Below are 14,264 nucleotides of genomic sequence, written 5' to 3'. Positions count from 1 at the left end.
GTAAGATCCTTCAAGACTTAAGTAGGGTGCTCCTCCTCCCTTGTAAATGTTTCAAAGGTACCAGTCAGTGTTGGCTTTGATCATTGCCAAGATTTGAAATCTTGCGATTCCCATGTTGTTATGGTATCTTTTTGTTAGATGTTAATTTTCCTGTATATAGAAGAGCTGCTACATACAGTAATTTTTTTTTACCCTAGTTTTTGCCTTCCAAAATGGCATTTGTAGATGAGTTATGAACACTAGGATGGTTTTTAAGTAAGGTACTACGATTGTATTAGCTGATACAAGAGTTCTATTTTTTGACTTACATGTTTGCAAGAAGACACTCTAGGCTGACAATAACCTTGCATATACAAGCCTTGTTTAGCCTGCCTTAGTGTCCTCATAAGTAATTCTAACACATTTCTTAAGGGCTTGTTGTAAAAATAATGAACAACTTCTATATTATGCATACAGAACCAAGAAAGTAAAGTTCCAGTGTCAAACCAAAAGGATTAAGGCGGTCCCAGGGGAGTAAATGGAAGCTGCAGAAAAACATAACCCAGATGGTAGCTGCCTTGCCTTTGGTAACAGGGAGCAGTGCCTGGAATGTCTGTGATGAGAACTCGGTTGCACACTCTGTATTGGTGCTTTGAAGGCTGTTCACTCATGGCAAGGGGGGTTTCTGTCCTCTTTGTACTCCGGCAGGATTTCCGGGATGCTGTGGCACATGCCTCTAGGCAGCTTGGAAAGCCAGTGATTGAGGACAGAATCCTGAATCAGATCCTCTACTACCTACCTCAGCTCTACGAACTCAATCGGGACCTCCTGAGGGAACTGGAAGAGCGATTATCTCACTGGTGACTATCAATAAAGAGATTCCACTCCTTTGATGTTGAAATTTATCTGGGGGGCCTATGTGACTTCATGTGATCATGGTTTGACTCTTGTTTGTGTTTCATGTACCTTCCTAAATGTCAGAATGTACTTTGAAAGTATAGGAGATTATTTTTCATTTAGATGTGCTTTTGTGCCATTTAGATGCATCCCAAAAGGTCCAGAAGGCATGCCAATATGTTTTTCTAGCAATCACAGTTTTTATTTGAGATTTCATTTTTAATTGAAAGTTCTGGTCCCTGCATGAGCATGATAAGTGCACTGATTTCATTAAGGAAAAAGCAGGCTGTTCTGAAGACTGGTTTGCATTTTAGAGGTAGTTTAGATCTACTGATCAGGCACAGCGCTGACTGACAGCCACAGTCCCCTTGAAGGTCATTCTCAGTTACCACTGGTGGGTGGAGCTATACAAAACCTACTGACAGAGGCACTGCAATGAGTAAGGACTTTTCTCACCTTGAACTAAATGTTCAAACAGTTCAAGACCATTTTTAAAAGACTGCATATTAAGTGGTTGTCATCTTAACACTAGTGTGTTGACGTATGCCTAATAAGGTTTTTCAGAATAACAATTGAGATGGGTACCTATCTGCTAGAAGCTTTTTGCTCAGAACATAAACTAGCACTTATTACTCTGAAAAAGAGATGTTTTGCTGTAGGGTTAAGATGTATGTTATTTTTAGCTCTAATTGCATCTTTTTTGTTGTTGTTTTTTCTAGGCTTGAGCATCAAAGAATTGCTGATATATTTGTTAAAAAGGGTCCCTACCTAAAAATGTATTCAACTTACATCAAAGAATTTGATAAAAATGTTGCATTATTAGATGAACAGTGTAAGAAGAATGCAGGATTTGCATCAGTAGTCAAAGACTTCGAGGTATTGTATTCTTTTTTAAGGTATATCCTGTATTGTGACTTTTTAGCAGTTTGATCCTTCACTGGGCTTTAGAATCTGTCCTTAATTTGTTTATGTTTTGGTGATGGGGGTTTATTCTGCAGTCTTGGCTTAAGACAGGTAGAAGACAAGAGGCCTTTTGAATTACTCAGTGTTTCAGATTCAGATTATTTTGACTGCAAACTCAAGATAATTAGCATTTTTGAAGCATGGATCTTTTAATTCTGTGTTGTCTTTAGAGGTGTGGATTAATTAAAACTTTTGCAGTGAGCACTCCTGTCTTCTCTGCCTTTTTGCCTAATGAACACTGACAGCAATCACAAAGGAGCATGTTGCCCTTGCTGTCCTGTTTCCTTTATTTTTTGGAAGCTTTACTTCTCTTCCTCCTCGGTCAAAGCACTTGTTTTGAATCTACAGAATATGAGTGCTTACTAGTGTCTTTCAGGCATGGGTAATTTTGCATGCAGTCTTCCACATGGAAATGCTTGCTCTGTAGTGTGGTGCTTAACAGTGTGGCAGTATCACTTTTCAAAGATAAAAAGCTTATCCAGTATAATCAGTAGTTGTTTGGAGGCATGTTTTCTTTTGCTGGAACCTTTGACTGCTGTGGAATTGTTATTTATTTTGGGTGTTTCTTTCAGATGAGCCCCCGCTGTGCTAGTCTGGCCCTCAAGCACTATCTGCTCAAGCCAGTTCAGAGGATTCCCCAATACAGGCTTCTGTTGACAGGTACAGTCAAGCTTTTTGCAGGCTTCAGAAGCCAGTCTTCACGTGCCCCAGGACACCTGTTTTCAGACAGTTGTATTAATCTCTAAAGTGTGTTTATCTGACTTCAGTTAGATGTTAGTGTGTTTATCTGACTTCAGGTTTTTTTAAAAACATGTCACAATATGTGAATCTATTTTAAAATGTGACATGGGTTTAGAGGTTTTTCTTGCTAATATTGATTGTGGTAAGATACACAAGCAAGGTCCTAATGTTTCCAGCACTGTGATGTATTCTGATGGTAGATTCAACAGTACATAGAAAACATGAAACCTGTGATGGTTTCGGCTTGAATCTGTGGTAATAGAAGCCTGTAATTTCCTCAAAGGGTTGGAATGCTCCTGTTCTGCTTTGGGTTTTGCTTTTTTGGTTTTTTGGGGTGATGAGGGTTTAACAAATGAAAAAGGCTGTATGGAAAATTGGAGCAAGGAAAAGAAAGATATCTATACAACTGTGAACTTCTGTAAGTAGCTTCTCCATTTCTTCCCCACCCAGGTGTTTTGTCTGTAAAATTCATTCTCTTTTAAAGGCAAAACACATGTTTTTAGTGCACACCACCAAGTGCTTAAGACTTGCTACCAGAGCCAGCTGAGGAGCTGATTTGTAGCTAGGAAATCTGGGCTCTGTACCCTGCTCTGGCACTGGCATGTTTGGGTGGACTTGAGCAAGTCATCTCCATGATGCAGTGGGGTTTTTTGTCTTTAAAGGGAGGGCAGTGACAGAGGTCTCCTTTGTGAAGTATTTTGAGATGTGTTTGTTGTAAGTGGGGGATGGCTCCTGTAAGGATTTGGAAATACTTAAGGCATTGTTTTTGAGAGCCATTGCTTCTTGATGAGCAATTTAAAAATAACCTCTGTTTATGTAGTAACTGCAAAATAAAATGCTCCGTGACCTTTTTTTTTTGGCTCTGTAGCAGCTCATTGGCATTTCCCCAGCATGTACTTAGACTAGTGATGCTGTGGCAGATTCAGACTTAAGTGTTACAGAGCAGTTTCCAAGTTATTAACATCAACTTTTTCATTTTAATAATCTCATTAAACTCAAGGTGTTGAAAAAAGGGGGAGAGCTCTTATTAAATGGAATACTCTGTAGGGGAAAGTCTTAATGATACTTAATTGATGAAATCAACCCATAAAATGGCATTTGGAGACTTGCTTTATTTTAAAAGGATACTCATTTAGGGTGTGGTATAGTTTGTTATACACTTCAAAATCAGTGGAGCCTTGGGTAAGTTGAAAGGTTTTGATTGAAATGGAGTTTAGCTGAATAGAGGATCAGGATGGAGCAAATGCCATTGTCAATATACGCAGCAGAGTGAGAGATGTCAGGGATGGATGGCACTGAAACAAAACTCAGATGTTGAAGGGGAATTCCTCGTGATGATGAGCTGCCATTGTGGCTGGGACAGAATGTTTTAGACCTGAAAAAAGACTCATCCTGTGCTGATGGGGGTTATTGTGGGGGTCCCCAGTCTGCAGACCTGATTGTGGCTGCCAGGCTTTAAATACACCTGCAAATGCTGCTGAGAGGAATGGGATTGCCATGCTGGTGGCAAATTTAGAAACATAATTTTCTCTTGTTCTGTGTGAACAATAAAAGAGATCAAGCCAAGAATTTAATTATGTTGGAGCTAGAGAGTGATGTTTTGGATCTGTTTCATTTTCAGCCTGTTCAGTCTTTCATGCATGTACGTTGCCCTTGAGTTCTGACTCTTCCATGTCTCTGTGGAAGACCCATCTGCTTAGTTACCTTCCAACAGCTCTGTGTAATACTGAGCAATGCCTCTATAAGCTTGTGCTATATGAACATGTGGAGGACATGCAAAACATTTGTGTCTTTTGTTGCAGTGGGTGAGATGTAGCGATGGAGCAGCTGCCTAGGCCGGAGGTGGAGGGGATCTGTGGGGAGGAGGGCGAGTGCAGCAGAATGAAAATAATCCAGGAAATGAAGCTGTCAGGCCTGAGTCAGCAGGGATTTCTTCCTATTTAGATGTTCTGTGTCAGTGGGACAGCTTTGTACTGGTAACCTGCTGCTACTCAGTCGCATCACAAGATTGTTGCAGTGCTTTGAAGTGGAGTTACTTGTGTGCTAACAAAAGCAGGAGCAGGTGGACTCATAAATCAGTCAAGGAGACAGAGTTCAGCACTGTTTCTGTTTAATTATACAGCTTCTCCAGTCCAGTAAGTGCACTTCCACTTCTTCACATATTGGCCCTGAGCGCTGTACAGTAAATATTAGATAGCTTATGGGGGAAGCTAATCAGAGGCCTCTGATTTCTAAGAGAAATGAAAGAGGTGATTCTCTTCTCCTGAAAACCTCTAATTTGAGAAGATGACTTGAGACTGTGCAATATGAACAGGCTCTTGATTGTCATAGGATAAGCCTCTCTCCTCTTTTTCACAGCATAAGGTTGGCAGAGAGTGTCTTTTATAATCCTTGACTGGGTTATAATGAGGGGAGGCTGAGTGGGATGAAAAACTAGCCTTTCTGCACTCTGCGGCTTTGCAGGTTGGAAACGGAGTTGTCAGACTCAAGGCCAATTACATGTTGTGGAACAATTGCTTTGAGTTTAAATTAATTACATTAGACAACCCAAGAAAAAAAGTAGTTAATGACGCAGAAGATAATTTTAAGCAGAAGTGATAGCCACTTCCCCCAGCAAGTGGGAAGAGAGAACTGAGGGCTGCTGTTAGGTAGAAGTAGGCATACAGAAATTTCATCACAAAAACAGTACTATGTGTTTTTATGTTTATTTTTGCTGTGCTTTGGAGTATCCAGCAGAATTAAGAATTTCTGAAGGTATGATTAAGGTCTTTCTAGTCTGAACAATGAAAACTCATTTCAGAGGGGATCTTTTTTTTTTTTTTTTTTGCAAAGACATTAGATGCCATTTCATCTTAATATCTGACTTCTGCATTTATTTCATCTAGGAATACTTTTGCAAAAATTTTACTGCAACATTTTTCATGTCTGTGAAATCAGCTTGTCTGTATAGTTTATGCCAGTACCTCCAAAAGGCTGTTGTAAGCACAGAATTTCCAGTGTGTATTCACAGAAGAGACTAAAAATATCTGTTCTGATGCTTCTCTGAAGCTGTGAACTGAGGTCCACTTACCAGATAAAGAGAGTACTAAGATGAAAATTACCTATTTTATCACTTTGAGGATTTTAAGTTGTTTTATTGGCTGCTGCAGTTTTGTAAGCCAAAGGCTGCCTTCTGTTTTAAATACATATTTTTAAATGAATGCATTTACTTTGAAATCTAAATTTTACCTCTTCTATTCACTATTATATAATTTAAAATGCTAGAAAATACTCATCCATAAATGGTTTTGAGTGGTGGTGTTTTGGGAAACATGTTATAAAGCATGAATATACCAAGAAATAATTAGTTCCCATCTTGGGTCTCTGGTTTTATGTTTCCACTGCAATTACTTTGGATGTTAAATTGGATGTCTTCATGTACCAGGGACAGTGTCTTAGAGTGCCAGCTGCACATTTGCAGATGAGGAAATTATACCCACCTTACCTCTTGTTCCCAGCCTGTAGAGGTGAGTGTGTGGTTTGGGAGCCTTCTTTCTGTATGAGCTGTAGATACTCATTTTTTATACTGGGAGATTCCCATTGCAGTCTTTTGTGCTGGCTCCAATGAAGATCAAGTTGCAATTTTAAAGCTTTAATTTGTTTGCTTAATGGTGAAGTCCAAAGAGTGCTCTGCCTCAGCAACATGGCACAGCTCCAACTTGAGAGACCACCCATCCACAGGCAGGGCAGGAGAGGGCAACTGGTGTTGTATCTGGGACAGGTTCCTCCAGGTTAAACCAAATTTAACCCCGTGTGAACTCTTCCCAGTTCCTTTCAAAATACCTCCTGTTAATTTTTTTTCCCCTCATACGAGCCTCTTACCAGAATAACCCAAGGTGTGAAGCAAGATTAACTTTTTTTAAAATGGAATATATGACCACCTGAATACTGCATTGGAATGGCTGGTAGCTACTACAGCACAAGATTTTGAGGGACATGAAGGATGCAATATTGATGGAGTACAGCAGACGAAATTTTGGTCCAGGTCACACTTGTCTTAAAAGATCACATGTTAACCGAAGCCTGCTAATGATCAACCAGAACTCTGAGGAGAGCAGAAAGCTGTGAGTGTTCCCATGGCCCAGCCAATCATGCTTCCCAGAGCTCCCTCCCTGCCTCCTAGCTGCTTCCTCTTCCTGCACCCCAACCTGCTCTTCATGCTTCTCCCTTGGGTCCTCCCTTAGGTCTCTGCCAAACAATAAGATAGCAGTGCCAAATGTTTCTCTTCCTGTAGTTCTGTTTTTCTCAAAGCTTTCATTAACTGTGACAAGTTCTCTCACTTTTCATAGCAATTCTACTGCTGAAACATGTTTCATAATTCCCTTTTAATTTTGTGCATAAGGAAAAGATTACAATACACTGAATAGTCTCTGAGGGGCATGCATGAAGCAAGAGATCTTATGAAGGCAGGAACAATTGGCTCCTGATCCTTTTTGAATGAAAGAATGAATTTGGGTAGGGCAAGCATATGGGAGTTGAATTATTTCACTCCAACATGTAGCTTGTACAATGGAGAAGCTAAAATTGAATGCTTTCTACATTACATGTAATTAGTTTTCATTAGATCTGCCAGAATATTAATACTTCATTTAAAAGGTAATTATAAATCAGTATTTTTTGCTTTTATCTAATCTAATAATATATCTCTTGGAATGTTTCTGTTTTGGTTTCTTTTCATTTTAAGAAGTTCAAAGCTTATAGAGAGTACATGATTGACATTTTTCTGAGGCTATATATTAATCTTTGACAGGGTATTGCACTTTTTGATGAACTAGACACTCAGCCAGGGAATGGAAACTCGAGGGGGATGCTTTCATGTATAGTCATACATTTGGAGTTAATTTTAGGGAAGTAAAATAGATTTTAAAACTAACAAGACTTTAATGGGTCGAGGGTGCCATCTCATGGTTGAACTACATGTGTAATTGAAAACTGAAAATGCCTATTTAAGCATTGAGGGAAGTATATTGTTTTTATTACCGAAAAAATATTAATCATAATCAGATCTTCTGTAGTGGACTGTTTTTTTTTATTAGCTCCTATAGACTAGTTTAGATGTTCAGACAAATCTTTAAAAGTTTTTTGCATCAGCTTAAATGATTGCAAGTATGTACTAATTTTTCACTTGCTTGTTTTTTTCTGGAATAATATATACAATATATAACTTTTCACTGGAGAAGACTACTGTTTCAGTAACCTGTCTCTTTGCTTATATACGTTCATTATGGAAATGCTAGTTTTCACTTTGTTATTACCTTGACAGATTTAAAAGATAAAGTAGTAGATCTTTGTCAATTAACTAGTAGATCTGAACAGCAGATTTCCAGGAAAAAGATGGGGTTTACTACTTTCTGATTTTGTTTATTTATTTAACAAAACTATCTCTATATTATTTTTTTCTTTATACAGATTATTTAAAGAATCTTCTAGAAGAATCGGCAGACTATAGGGATACTCAAGGTAATGTCTCTTTAAAGAAATAATAGTATATGTACCAATGCTTCAAGATTTTAAATGCAAAATGCTAAGTCAGTAATAGAAATGTTTTCTGTTTAGTTCTAAGTTTCTCAGCAGAGGTACTAAAAGATTGCAAGCTTGTTTTTCAGAAAAGTTTGGAGCTAGCAGTCATATCAGCTCACGCTTGAATTGAAACCAAGAGATAAGAGTGAAGTTCCACAGGCAGTTTAAACAGATATTTTAGGCACTGCCATTGAAAGAGGCAGTCCCTTGCATCTCTAGACTTTTAATAGGCAGCAAGCACTCTCCAGCTATGAGCCTTTGTGGTCTCCTCCTGTCTCTTTGTGCCAGGAAAAGCATCCATGTGGCAGAAGTGAGCAAGATCAAGGAGCCGCCATGGGTAATTTTACCTGAGGAGTTCTGCAGTTTGAGTTGTTAGACGCTGCACAAACACATGTTACTTATACATGTTTTTGCCTGCATGTGGGGAGAAAGGAGATTAGAGGAAATGAGAATTAGTTGGTGATGAAGAGGACAGGACCACACATTCCATAGTAGTGCAGGATTAAGGTGGTTTAACTCGAGCATTTAAATGCCATGCACATTCAGGCTGTTTCCTTCATCAGAGTGGGCCTCAGCAGTACAAAAGATACCTCTAGTCAATGTTTCCATTTCATTTGCATGACATCCTGTCACATTTGTGCAAGTCCATTACCTTTAGAAGAGTTGTGCAGATGTAGTTGATTGAACTGCAATTAAATGAACACCTTCAATGCACTGAGCCAAGTTTACTTTGTCTGCTGGTACAATACTGTGAAATATATGAGTAAATATATTTCTTAGAACATTTAGACATATTTGAGCATGTTGAAGATACAAGCCAAAAATGTTTTAACTTATGGCTCTTCAAGAGATGGAACAGTTCATCTTGCACTTCTTATGGCTGTGAACAAAATAATACTTGCACTGCTTATTAAACAGCTGACCACTTGAAAAGAGAACAACCTAAATATATAGTTCACTTTTTTGTGGTTTCTCGAGCTTCCCTGGTTCTTGTAGTTATATCTTTAACAGTGTTTTTCTCTTCCTTCTTAAATCAAAGATAGAAGCTGAAGCTAAGTTATAATAATGAATAAGTGTTAATTTAACATTTGACATATTTAGTAGTCCATCTTAGAATTTGGATAAGAAAAGAAAATCTAACCTTTAGTCACCAAGATATTTCTTGTAATAATTAAGCTTATCTTACTTCTAATGTTGCTTAATTGTTTAATTCTACTGCAGAGCCTGGGAGTGAAGGGTAGGAGTGGAGGGGGAGACTAGGTTTGGTTGTGATTAGTACTCTTGGAAAAAAACCCAAATAACACAATTCTTCTTGCTGACCTTCATTTGAATAGATTACTTCAGCTAAGTGGTATAAGTGGAATGCGCTTCCTTGCCAAAAAGCACCTTGTTTATGTACTTTGACCCTATAGATCATTTTATGTTGTTGTTTAGATTAATTTAGTCTTGGCTGTGTAAATAGTCCTGAGATCCTGAACTTTCCTTTCACTAGCCAGCAAATTTTATAATTCTCTCTAAAATTCTTCAATTTTTCTTGAGGTCAATAAATAAAATTTTAAGGTTCTAATATATATAGTAACTGAGAGATGAAGGAAAGTATAACAGAGAGAATCAGGTGCTCATTCCTGTCTTTGTGAATTTAGCTACATTTCCCTTCATTTTCTTTCATGTGGGTGGGAGCTGGGGAGGGTTTTGCCTGAAGCAGCTCCAGCATTACCTAGGAAGTGACCAGCAGCTGCATTTCAGCAGGCTTGCTTGGTTCCATGACATCTATATCTCAACTTAAATTTTGATCAAATGCTTGATATGTGCTGTGTATCTTAGCTGTTTGTGCTTGCATCACCTTGATTCATGACAATCTTTCACAAAAATTCTCCTTCAATTGGCTTAGGAGGCTTTTTGTTCATGTCTGTTTAGTTTCTTATATGGCTGCATGAGCTTCTGAACCTTTTGGTTCAGAAAGCTCTGTCTTTTAACATACTTCCATTCCGAATATGAGTCAAAAATAAGGGAAGTATATGCATTCTACAGTACTAATATGCTAATGATTATCTAGGAAAAAACCCCAAGGCCTTGGTTTTACCTGGTTTGGTAGATTTCTCTGTGAACTTTTAACCAAATTTATTCCTTTCTTTGAACTGCTTGACTGTGATTCAGTTACTCAGACAGTGCTAAATGCTTTAGAGACTACATTTCATCACAACAGTTGTTCCAACTTTCTGATAAGTGTCATTTTTCTAACTTAAGTAAATTGCAGGTTTTTGGATTAGATCCTTCTATGGGATGGATCCTTGGATTTGGACTGAACGCTCACTATGTTCACATAATCGTTTTATATAACTGCTCTTTGCGCTTACACCTTAGGATATTTTACAGTTGAGTTGCTGGTTATTAAATATCAGTACTTAATAAAATTGCTCATATTTTTTTCAGAGATTTCTTTTGGTATTAAAAGTTCAAAATTTAGAAATTTGTACTTTACTGTTATTTTGAGGGGCAGCAAAACTAAAGGCAGAAAACAGAAATAACAAAGATTTATATAATTTTTCTAGATAGTCTTCCATGAATGGCAGTGATGGCATTTGGGTAAAATGGCAAAAACTTAGTCCCTGCAGAGTCTCTGTTAAAATGTTGTTAACTTTGCTGCTGTAAGTATAGTAAGTAATTTGTTATGTGAGAAACTGTAATTTAGCTTTATCTTTGAACTGTTTTGAGTAGCTGTAAGAAATAATTGACACTCTTGGTTGAAGCAGTGACTTGCTAGGGCATACTTATTAAACCATGATCCAAAGACTCTGGGATTTTTGGGAAGTGTTCCGGAATGCAGTGTCTGTACAATAAGATCCTTCAATCTTGGAATGATGTGGAAATGCAGTATGGTATTTGTGCTTTACATTATACCAATGCTAACTGGTCTGTATAACCAAAACATCATTCCTTCATCTTTCAGATGCTTTAGCTGTTGTCATAGAAGTTGCAAACCATGCCAATGACATTATGAAGCAGGGAGTAAGTATTTTGCCTTATGAAGCTGGTTGATTAAAGCTTTCTCTCTTTCTCTATCTCTATCTCTCTCTCTCTCTCTCTTTCTCTCTTTTTTTTTTTTTTTTTTTGTTCCTTAAAGAAAATCATGAATGCAAGAAGGGCAAGTACTGCCTTCTGCTTTTTTTCCCTCATAGGATAACTTTCAGAAACTCATGCAGATCCAATACAGTTTAAATGGACACCATGAAATTGTACAGCCAGGAAGGGTAAGTGCCCCACATGGCATTCAGCAGATTGCAGTGAAAGTGAAGATGATATTCAAGCAAAGACTGATGCTGGAATATATGAAGAAGAAAATTGGTCCATTGCTTCATTATTAGGTTCTAGCAGTCAAATGCATATTGGAGCTCCGTATGTGTGGGGTTTTTTTAGATGTTTATCTGACAGAAACTTAGAATTTTGAGAATGTGATTCCTTGCCAGATCTTGCAGGAAGATTTTTGTCCTCAAGCTTAACCCTCTATTTCTCATGGTTTCACGTGCAGCGTGGAAAACTAATGCAGTCATCCACACTCACTTTTAGAGAAACAGCTAAGGATAAATAGCTTTTCTCAGAAAGGGAGCCCTGGATCCCAAAACTTGAGCAGCACTTCTAGTGTAGTAATAATAATAATTATCATCATAGTTACAAAAAAGCTCATTTGCATGGCTGTGCCCTAAAAAGCTAGGGTTTGCATTTCTTGTTTTAATTTACTAGGTCTTTCTGAAAGAGGGAACACTGATGAAACTATCACGGAAGGTCATGCAGCCAAGAATGTTTTTTCTGGTAAGATGCTATGTATGTTGCTATGTGCCTTATCCTAGTGTAATTTTTAGTGGTTAAAACATTACACTACAAACATAACTAATAACTGCAGGTAGTAGAAAAAAATACTAATTGTTGCTGTTCTATTCAGTCAGTTCTAATGTAGAGATATTAGCTGTGGCATATGCCCTAATTTTAATGGAAAATAATTTCTCACTAAAGCATACTATTTTGAACAATGCTCATTTAAAATCTGAGAGCTTTCATGAGAAGACATTATCTGTGATATTGTGGAAGGTAGCACAGTTACTCCATCCCTCTTAGCTGTACCAGACCTTAAAACCTACAACTCTTGTCACTGCCACTGCACCCTTCCCTCCCTCCTTTCCTTCCTCCCGTCTCCCTCCTCCTCTCTCCTTCCCCTTGCAGGAGCCCACGTGCATCCTGAGCAGAGCACTGGGTGGAAGTTGAGTACTGGGTTCTTTTCCTGTCTCTGCTACTGCTTTGTTTTGAAACTTCTTTGCATCCCTGAAGTTTCTGTTTCCACTTGAACCTTTTGTTTATCTCTTCTATTTAGACAGTAAAGAGCTGTTACCCTGTAATGTATGGCATTTTTGGTCCAAAGTCCTGGCTGAATCCTGTTTTGTAGTTACCCTAATATGAAGAAATACTTCCCTAGGCAGTCCTGGAGCATGTATTATACCAGTTACTGAAATGCTCTCAAAAATGTGGTGCTATCTCATGCTTCACAAACCAGATACTGTTAATTTCAGTGTCTCTATCTTGGATTTTCTCTGATTTGTTTTATGGGGCAAGGGGTTTGTTTGGTTTGGTGTTTTTCATAGATTTAAATGATACAGGCTAGCATTCATACCATTAGACCAGTGATTTTTTCATTTATCATGTTGTGAAGATTTAGTAATAATTTGAAACATTTGGTTGTTTTGCAAAGAATCGCATAGCAAAAACTTAAGAGATACTTCAGGTTTTAGTATTTGTTTATGTGTAGTAAATGAAGTTTGGATGCATGTGTTGAACAGCACAGAAAATAAAAAAAAATCTTAGTTACTGTTCAGGAAGTGCACTGAACAAATCCAAGCCTGGAAGAGCAAGAAATAAACAGTAGATGCACTTTAAACTGGTAAAATTCAAAAGGTACGGTTAAGTTTGTCCTTACAAATTGCAAATCCATCCTGCTATCTCCTAGTTTCTGGATTGCTTTGATTTGTTTGAATTTGTTTGAATTTTAAAGTAGTTAGCTATACTATATACCTGTGTACACGAGAAACATTTTTGTTCCTTTTGACAGCCTGTTCTTTGACATCCGTGCACTGTTTATTCATGTGCCAAATGTATATTTACACAAGGAGGATATAAATAGATACCTATTGTTATCTAAATTCATACATGAAAATGTTTCTTGGATTCTAAGTGGAATAATAGGAAGTAGAGGATACTCTTCTGGACAGTTATCTCAGTGCTGTAGGTGTTCTGTATTTCCAGTAAAATCCATCTGAAATTATATGTCTTTTAACAAACGAGTCATTAAAAAGCATTCTGTATTACAGTTCAATGATGCCCTGTTGTATACCACTCCAGTTCAGTCAGGGATGTATAAACTCAACAACATGCTGTCATTGGCTGGAATGAAGGTGAGTCACTTGTTAAAATGAGCCTTTTTCCAAATCTACCTAAACTCAGGCCTTCAAATTTTAAAAAGCAACTGTGTTTATTGTTGGCAAGAGATACTAAATATGCTTATATTGTTACAGAGCAATCCTACAGCTTAATGTTTTTTGCATAATGTGGCCTGTGGGATTCCTGTCTGGGTTTCCCTAAATATTCTGTTGCCACAGGATCATTTTGGCTGCATTTCACCCAGTGTTGTCCTACTCTGCAATAGTCTGCCTACTGATTTTTTGTGTTGTATTTTGTTTAGACTGCCTCACTTTTGCCTTTTAACTGCTTTTTATTGCTGACACCCAGAGATAAGGCATCTTTGCCTGATAAGATCCTGGTAGATAGTTGTCTCTGGTTTATAGATTTGCTAACTGTGAGGGAAGGTACGGCTTTTCTTCCTGAGCCCTTGTGAAAAGCATCCAAGTTAAGCCTTGAGCCCTGCTAGGTAAGGATAAGGGGCATGCATGCCATATAATGACTCAGTCACTGACATGACAGTTAATGGGAACAACATCATTGCCTTGGGAATCATTGTCTCCAGTCCTGTCAGAAAAAAAATCACCAAGTCAAGTTGCAGTGCACATCTGGCACTCAGGTCCAAAGTTTTGGAAGCAGAGCTACAAAATCTCTTTTGCCAGCAGATGTCTTGCGGTGGC

At 38.0% G+C, this 14,264-nt stretch overlaps 1 protein-coding gene across 1 annotated transcript in view; it reads left to right on the top strand.

Annotated features, from left to right (window-relative positions):
* The window catches only part of FGD6 (FYVE, RhoGEF and PH domain containing 6), a 72,717-nt gene that overhangs the window by 39,901 nt on the left and 18,552 nt on the right, over positions 1-14,264 (top strand). The window contains exons 6-13 of the mRNA XM_068190403.1: positions 688-839; positions 1,596-1,752; positions 2,412-2,499; positions 8,029-8,079; positions 11,090-11,148; positions 11,319-11,390; positions 11,881-11,949; positions 13,497-13,580. Coding sequence (XP_068046504.1) covers positions 688-839; positions 1,596-1,752; positions 2,412-2,499; positions 8,029-8,079; positions 11,090-11,148; positions 11,319-11,390; positions 11,881-11,949; positions 13,497-13,580 — 732 coding nt within the window. The remainder of the gene's footprint in view (positions 1-687; positions 840-1,595; positions 1,753-2,411; positions 2,500-8,028; positions 8,080-11,089; positions 11,149-11,318; positions 11,391-11,880; positions 11,950-13,496; positions 13,581-14,264) is intronic.

The sequence above is a fragment of the Anomalospiza imberbis genome, chromosome 5, assembly GCF_031753505.1.
Source record: "Anomalospiza imberbis isolate Cuckoo-Finch-1a 21T00152 chromosome 5, ASM3175350v1, whole genome shotgun sequence".
In the NCBI taxonomy this organism is placed as follows: domain Eukaryota; kingdom Metazoa; phylum Chordata; class Aves; order Passeriformes; family Viduidae; genus Anomalospiza; species Anomalospiza imberbis.
This window is presented reverse-complemented; position numbering and strand designations above follow the sequence as displayed.